We start from the raw sequence: 9281 nt of genomic DNA, 5'->3' as shown, positions 1-9281 counted from the left end.
AAAAACGTACATACGGACCATAATGACACACCTGGCTTGAGTGACATTGAATCATGCAACTCATAACATCTTAGATAGGAAATGTAGGAGAAAAACCTCATAAATCATTATAGATCATCATAGGCAACTTGACTTACCACATCAAAACTCAGAGTGACTCGGTATTTCAATAAACATGACTCTTATGGACGGGGGAGTTTCCTATAACCGACAACCCCACGTGAGCTATGTGGAATACCAACGTTTGAAACCCCCATTGGCGGGAGCGTCATACACTTTGCCAGGGAGTACGACCTTAAAACTGCAATAATCACAATCGGGCTCTCTGGCCAACAATATCATCATCAAACAACCCTACGGTGCCACATAGGTTTGGGGAAATACCAAATTTCCCTCTCGGTGCTAAGTACTACTCTCTGACAAGCTCAGAACGCGTTAGAAAATCCACCACAACATCACAAGGGTCCATCATAAAGACCAAATCAAATCTCTTTCTCATTTATCAAATCATATCAATTTGTGGATTCCTAACTCAACACATTTTAGCTCAACACATTTTAATCTTCCTCGACATTAACAAGGTATCAATGCGTTGAACCATAACCGACTCGACATTTGGACAAGGATATGAAGACTCAATACATAATATTTTCAACAATTTAACTCATCAAAACCATCCGAAAAAGACTAAGACTCATTGCACTTCAATATCAATATTTCTCAATTTGCCATCCAACTCCCATTTAAAGGTACTTGAGACATCAACCCATAGTAGGGATATAGAATTTCCAATATCAATTATAAATTCACAATAAGAAAATAGAGGAATGATAGTATATAAATCAACGCTTACAAAATAAATCATCATACTCTCATAATCAAATACTTTTTGGACATAATTCCATCTCAACATCAAACACATATCGGATGACATAATCCCATAGCTCATGGACAATAATATAAGGTATAAAACCATATTTCCAATTCATGGTAAAACATGTAAAATCTCATGTCAATGTAATTCAACAAAAATACCGGGCACAAGATCGAAAGGATAATCTTGTTCAAAGCGCCACATACCTAAAAATAGAAATTGAATATAAACTTCCGACTCCAGAACTTTATTCACGAAAATAAAGGGTGCTTCTCTAAGCCCTTAACATGATCAACTCGAATCCCAAGTCAATTTGAAATTTCTACGGTTCAATCAAGAAACATAGAAGGATGAAATTTGGAGTAGTAGGGTTAGGGTTTGAGCCTTAGGAAATTTTGGAGAAAAATGAGGCATTAAATGCTCTTAATGGACTTAAATCCATGGTTTACGCGGATGGATTGGAGTGAAAATGACCAAAATACCCTTAAAAATTAAATAATGTCAAATTTGTCCTTTGGTGGACTATTTTGATAGGCTGAAGTAGATCGACCATAACTTTTTTTCTCCGATGGCCAAATTGGATGACACCAATTTCATTGGAAAGAGGACTTTCAAAGCTTTTTATTGATATATAGCTCACCCAGATCATTATGCACAAGGATTTATGATCATTTAAAGTTGACCCTAAAATTCACCTGGCCTCAGTATTTTTTTCCTGCACATTTACTGTTCACCACTATTCACGGTTAGATCGGAATGATCATAACTCATCGCTCAAGTGTCCATTTTGGATGATTCACATATCGTTGGAAAGCTTATTCGATGCTCTACGCAATGACGGGTCGCATATCTAGAAATTCCACACAGAAAAATTATTAATCATGATAAAGAACAGAATTCAACATATTTTTGTCCTAGATCTTAACAAAAAAAATTTTCGGGACATCACAATGACGGGACAACTGCTGAAATTTTAGGGCATACTCTTTCACACTCATCTTACCCTGCTTTAAGTTCACAAACTCTTTAGCATTTGCTTCCCTCAACTCCTGAGGAAAGAAATGATCAAGAAAAGCGCTTGAAAACTCATCCCATATGACCGACTCGGTATCATCACCCCCCATTGCTTCCTACTCCTCATACCACTGATAAGCCACATCTTTCAACTGATAGGCATTAAAATCCACACCTTCCAAATCAGTAGCATGCATCACCCTAAAGATATTCTCCATCTCATGAATAAACCCCTAAGGATCCTCCTCAACCTTAGAGCCCACAAAGGTTGGGTATTCAACCTTATAATCTAGCCAACCCAAGTGACCTTAGATAAACTAACAGCCTACTAACATAATCAGACCGATGAGACTTTGATGCCACCAACTGAGTGAGCATATAGATAGGCTGATAGAAATCTGCATTAGAGATATCCCTTGAAGTGACTGAGCATAATTGTCACCAGCCTAAGAAGCCCGAGGAGGACTAGTAGGGACCGATGGAACCCCATGTGAAGCAGTACAATCAGGAGAAGGGACCCTACGCCGAGTCTATATTTCGTAAACAGGCGAGTTTCCTTCATATTTTTCTCAGGTGGAACAGAGTTTCTAGCGGAGTTTCTCAACCGTCAAATTTTTGAGAAGGCATGATCTGAAATACGAGTAAGCCTGGAGTTAAAGAAGTTTCATAGAACTAGACTCTATAACCCAAAAATATAACATAAGAAAGAAAAGCATTCCTAAATGCCTTGTAGCCTCCCCATTATAAGTGTGGCGCGCTACACACTCATAAAGGGGACTATACTCGACATGGCTTTGTGGACACCCAAAGACCCTAAACTGTGCTCAGATACCAAGTTTTTCATGACCCAAATCAGACCCTAAACCGTGCTCAGATACCAAGCTTGTCATAACCCAAACCAGGACCTAGTTGTGACAGTTATCTCAAGCCCATCGTGGGTCGGAGACCACCCCTTTAGCTTTATCTCAAGAGCATATAAATAAAATAGCGGAAACCAATTAAAACTGATAATAAGATGTATAGATAAACAAAATAAAACCTGAGAATCAAAGCAACATCCAACCCATACTTGTCCAAAAAAGCCTCTAAAACCAGAAATGCCAAATAGGTCGGGACATGCCCCCAACCATGAACAAAAAAATCCAAAAAAATATATTAAGAAATAAAGAAAATAGATGAAATGCCGAGCCTTTCGAAAGATAGAGGCTCACCACTTTACAACAACTCAACAGATGTACCAAACCACCTAACGCTGCACAGGAGCAATAGAATACCCTTTGAACCCTACATCATGAAATGGTGCAGCGTCCAGGGACGGTTAGTGGGGCAGCACTGGCATGAAACTCAAGAAAAGTGATAAAATAATGCAATTACCAAAATCAAGTCATAAAACATATGCGTCACATTCATTTACATATATATAAGGTTGGGATAGTGACAAAGGTCATGAACATAAGAGTTCAAAATATTAACTTGAACTGTGTTGCTCGCTCCGTCCTAAAGGCACCCATCTGCTATATAGGTTCAGTTCTCCCTACTGAGAGGGTCCTAGTGCGTGTTAACCGTACGAACTGAGGAAATCAAAGGAAAGGCTAAAGACACCAAGGCCATAGCCCTCCCAAAATATATATATAATACGTGTACCAAGCACACAGTCATATAAACCCCCACACCGTCAAACGTAGTTTCCTATGTTGGTCCTCTCGAGACCTCCACCTTCACGGTGAGCTACACAATTCCCTTTAAGCCCAAATTAAAATAGTTTGCACATAAGCCAAACCATTAATCCAGGAATCTTATATTAAGGTATTTACCAACATGGTATTGTATACCAATATGCTTACAAGCTAATATAATTATGTCAAATCAATCCATATAATTAAATTGACTCCCAAGTTCCATTTAAAATCCAATCCATAGCCACCAAAGCCATTCCAAAACCTTATTCATTCATTGATCCTTTAATACAATTCAAAAGGTTCAAAAGACAAGTTCAACCATGCAATTATCCATATTCAAAATCAACTTTACAAAGTGGATTGAGATTAATGCAATTGTCAAGCCAAAATTTCATCAATTTGGGAAAACCCATGTCCTCCATTCCAATCATTAAAACAATGCACTAGTTCAGTCCCTATAACCATTAATTAAAGCATGAATAAATAATTTAAAATATGGGGAAAGCAATTCAAGTAAACCCAATCAAAATCCCCCATCCCAATTTCAAACCTACAATTTAAATCACATGAATATTCAATCAATTTATACCATAATGTAAGATTACAAGTTAGGGATGAGTAACATGACTGAAATACAAAAGAATCTAAAGACAATTCGAAGTTTGAAGCCCGGAATAATGATTTCTTGAAAAATTCTTGAGCTTTCTTGGTTTGGGTGGTAGAGAAGAGAATAAGAGTGTTTAATGTTTAAAACTGAAAGGGAAAAGGTCATTTTTTATGTTTATAAGTCATGGAAAGGGTGAAAAGATCAGAAGTCCCTCACCCTAAGTAAAAAAACAAAAACTGGGCGATTTTAACGCAGCAACGTGCCACACTATCGTCGAGGCTAGCCTCTGCGCCACGTTGCTATCGTGGAACTCAAGTGGCATGGCACGCCACTATCGTGGAGAAACACTACGTCGGAGTTCTAAAATAGCCTTGAACCCCTTTCGAAAATTCTGAAACTTTTTCAAAACACCCTTTTAACATCCCTAAACATAATTCAAGTCAAAAATCGACGTTAAGCATGTGGGATGGTCAAAAATAAAATTATCAAAAATTTGCAGGGTCTTACAATATATATGTGTGTGTGTGTGGAGAAAGAGAGAGAAAGGGAAAGAGAAAGCACCAGCAATAGCCGCTTAAGCGGCCAAATGACCGCGTAAGCGGTCCCTACCAAGCTAGCCAACCTCCACCTTAGAGGTTGCTTGACCGCTTACTGAATACTTGATCCTAGAATTCAGTAAATTTAACATGACTAGTTTCAATTTTTTAGAATCTCAATAAAACAGTAAATTAAACTAGTTCATGCTTTATTTTCAGACATTAGTTTTTATTTATGAGCAACTAATAATATATTTTGAGAGAATTATTTAGCACCAAGCAGACGGATTTCAAATAGCTCAAGTCTCGGAACTACATTGCCACCATAGGATAATGGTCTTTTGCATGTTAGGTTGACACATTTAACCTGAATGGGCCCAGTTAATGGAAACACATCGGACAGGTTCTATACTTTTGGCTGGATATGATAAAGAATTGGCCGAAGAGAGATGAAGACTACCTAAAGAAGCAAAACACAACTAATGCAAGAAAGTAAAGATAGGTAAATTGACATAAGAAACTACAAAGAATTAAGAACCAACGAGTGTATCAAACTCAATGACCCTTAAACGGGTAGAATCGAACACCAACTTCTTACGTAGACCTCAAAGGAATCGAGTTTTCAAGCAACCCACATTTCTAAACAAGATGTCAACACAAGCTAATCCAAGCTTGCAATTCACTCACAATAGTATTCTTTCAAATATCATCAAAGTTACAAATGAAATAACTAAGGCATATATTTATAGTGTTTGCAAATATCCTATCACAAAAATAGCTCAAAAGGGCTCTTCAAGCATGCTCTACACGGGGCCTTGTGGTTTTAGGAGCCTAAAAGGGGTCCACCGAATGCACTCTTGATCTCTTGGCTTGATCATGGATTGAACATCTTTGTATTTGCCTCGAAAGATGTAGTCTAAAGCTTTAAGGCCGATCCGGATCGTATCAGGATATAGGGCACCCTCCCAACTGGGGTAGTACATTGGACTCCAACATTTGTACATGCCTCACAGTTTCAGCTCAATTAACCTATTTCATGGTTTACAATACTTCATGTTTATAGTTTACTCTACAGTTTTGATATTTCGTACAATTTTGCTTATTTCATCTAAAACCAATTTAAAAGCATGTTTTAAATATTATTTATGGCATTTATATATCTCATATACTCAGTACACTTATGATATATTACAAATAACATATTTTTCCTTTGCTGTATCCTATTATGATATAGATTCAAGTACCCATTCACAGATTCATGACTAGAACAGATTGCAAACATTCCAATCTGACTTTGGTGAGTCCTCATCATTCAAGGACTAGTTTAATTTCAGATGCAATTATTTATTTCAGACAGTTACTTTAATTGTTTGGAGTTAGCTGGGGTCTTGCCCCAACAATTAATTCTTATTAGTAGAGGCTTTCAAACATAGTCATTTTGGCAGTTTGATTTGATGTCTCAAATATTGCTTTATTCATTAAATATTTAGTCAGTTTATTATTATTACATTACCCATTTTAGTTATTGTATGCAGTGTTTCAGTGTTCTCTTGAGACCACTGGTGATTTTAAGTACCATGTCTCGTCCAAAATGTAGATTCAAATTGAGATATCACCTCGTTCAGGTGAGAGTCCAGCTCACAAAAGCCGCAACCAAGAGAATGTAGCTACCATAATTCAAGGAGATAGATGACGCAAGCAAGTTTGAAAGAACAATAAGACTGCTACACCAATAATTGAACTCCAAATCTAACATCTTCAGATATTTACAATAGACGAGGATTTCTTTTGAAAGTTCGGTAACTCATAACGTACAGAAGTTCTAGGCTGTTTAGCTTGCGACTTGCACGGGTATCTTTTTGCTTTCACACAAGAGTGATAGTCATGCAGTATGTCACATTTTCTTTCATTTTGAAGCATAGACGGTGGCTACAACCAACTTCAACTTAAGATGCCTTCTTGGATTTATACATTTTGGCACAGAAAATATAGATCACTAAGTTGCAGAAGCTAAGTGCGGCCAAGAGCCAGAAGAAATAATCGAGATGCCCACCGTTCAAGTTGTTTGGAATCCATCCAGGTTTGCCACCTTGAGTTGTAATGGACGTTACTACAGTCAGTATGAAAGAGCTCAAGTAATTACCCAAAGCAGTTGTCATCAATGACAACGCACTGCACAAGCTACGCATCGCATCTGGTGATTGATCATAAAAAAACTCAAGCTGCCCAATGAAAGTAAATATCTCAGCTGCTCCCAGTATAAAATATTGCGGAATCTGCCAAAAGATACTGAGAGGTACTGCAACGGCTTCATCCACCAAACCAAGGTCTCTTGCGAGTTGCAGACGCTTGATCTCAATGATAGCAGCAGCTGACATGCACAACACTGAAAGGAAAAGTCCAATACCCATTCGCTGTAACTCGGAAAATCCCCTCTCCTTTCCAGTAAGCCTCCTTGCAATTGGAACAAGGATCCTATCATAGACTGGGACCCACACAATAACACTAACGGTATCGAAAGTTGAAAGAGATGCTGCAGGAATTCTGAAGGAACCAATTGCAGTGTCCATCACCGTCCCTTGCTCCACAAACATTGTAGACATTTGTGCATAAACAGCAGAAAAGACTATTCCAGTTGCCCATATCGGGAACATGCGAATCAAAATTTTCAGCTCCTCAACCTGCGTAACAGTACAGAGCCTCCAAGCATTGGAATAGTCCCCAGTTTTCAATTCGGTGTCTGAAACTACAGCAGCTTTGTCAAGGCACCTGAAGAAGATAATGTTACGGAGAAGATCCAAAAGCATGCTAACTGAATCCTTTCAGGAAATTGAGGATTGCTAATTTGAAAAGCTAAGATAAACCAGGTCTATGTTTAACCAAATACCAGAAGGGAGCAAGAGTAAGTATAATTCCAAGAAGTTGCAGCAAGCTCAACATAAGTTGCATCAGATGCATTGAGGATTGTAGAAAAATTACTTGGTGCGTCACAATAATTGCATTTTTCCGAGAACTAGATTTTGTTCATGTATTATCCTATGTAAGTCGTTAGAACAATTGTTTGCGAAGATAATGAAATTTTAAAAACATACAACACCAACAGAAGTAAGCTATAATTCCTTCAAAAATCATATTAATGACTTAGAATTGTTAAAATTAAACATTTTCTAAAGCATCAGAAATCAGAATCAATAATTAAAAGGTAACACTACTTGTATAGACACAGAACAATCTGAGAACGAGATGATTTCCCTAAAAGATAAGTACTACTTATTAAAGGTATAAGATAAATATAACACCACCAAGTACCTAACGCCATTAAGGAGACATCTACTGACAGAACAACGGAGTGAAGCAACTAAAAAAGTTGAAATTAAAAATTTTCTAAAGCACTAAATCAATAATTAGACAGTAACACTACTTGTAAAGACAAAGGATAATCTCTGAACAAGATGGTTTCCATAAAAGATAATTTGCCTAGACGATAAATACCGTCATTAAAGGTGTAAAAGCATAAATATAACAACACCAAGTACCTAAATGCCATTAAGGAGCCATTAACTGACAGAAAAGAGTACACATGCCTCAAAGTGAAAATAAACCAAGTACACACTAACAGGAAATTTCGGTATTTAAATTCCCTGCAGCCTTACTTTCCGAGATATACAAACATAAAGAATCATCAAACCAATCCAGAATCATGAAATAATTCATACATTCATGATTCTGGATTTATGACAAACTTTTCATGTAAATCCAATTTCCGCACTACGGATTATTGAAAATTTTTGTGTAAATCCAATTTATGCACTATTGATTATTGAAAAACTTAAAAGCAGTAACATGACGGAGAGGCTCAAAGAACTTATTCTTCACACTCAAAGAACTAATTCCACATAATCTCCTTCTAAAGAATAACACCCATACCATAAACATAGTTCTATATGGATCATCTGAGCAGCCAAATTTATTAGAATGATTTTTCATAATTTTTAGTTTGACAGACAACTCAGTACCAGGTAGCACATCTATAGTAGCAATAGATAATATTTTTGCTATCATGATAGAGACAATAAATTATTCATGAGCTTTCTTAGAGTTTAAGATCGAAACAACTTTAAACAGTTTTTAATTTCTCCGTTTTTATGCCTACAAGGTATAGAGTTCATTACTCAGAAGATCACCAAATTAATGGGAATTATTTATCGAAGTCATGTTTCTTTTTTTGTAACATCACCCAACATTTCTTATATCACTTCAATAGTCACCTTCTTAAAATTTGGCCAAGAAAATATAACGTGGCATTTTATTTGGTCCACGTGAGCATTTTTTCATCTCAATCCGCATGACATTAATAATTCAAAACTTTAACATAAGTAAGTGACCCGACCTGACCTTAAGCATAAACCAAATTAACCCTACTTTTGGGTTTGATTACTTAAAATAATTTTTATATAGTTTTCTAAATTGTAAATTTTATTTCAAAAAATTAAAAATCTTATGTACGAATTCACACTGAACATTAGTTAATTTGACCATCGAACTTCAAATCAAGCCAAACAAATTGAAAT

General features: G+C 36.6%; 1 protein-coding gene across 1 annotated transcript in view; it reads right to left on the bottom strand.

Moving 5' to 3' along the window:
- Nucleotides 1-6413: 6413 nt before the first annotated feature.
- The window catches only part of LOC107858475 (protein NRT1/ PTR FAMILY 8.3), a 56358-nt gene continuing 53490 nt past the window's right edge, over nt 6414-9281 (bottom strand). The window contains exon 5 of the mRNA XM_016703138.2: nt 6414-7479. Coding sequence (XP_016558624.1) covers nt 6657-7479 — 823 coding nt within the window. The 3' untranslated portion in view covers nt 6414-6656. The remainder of the gene's footprint in view (nt 7480-9281) is intronic.

This window comes from Capsicum annuum, chromosome 2 (genome assembly GCF_002878395.1).
Source record: "Capsicum annuum cultivar UCD-10X-F1 chromosome 2, UCD10Xv1.1, whole genome shotgun sequence".
Taxonomy (NCBI): Eukaryota; Viridiplantae; Streptophyta; class Magnoliopsida; order Solanales; family Solanaceae; genus Capsicum; species Capsicum annuum.
This window is presented reverse-complemented; position numbering and strand designations above follow the sequence as displayed.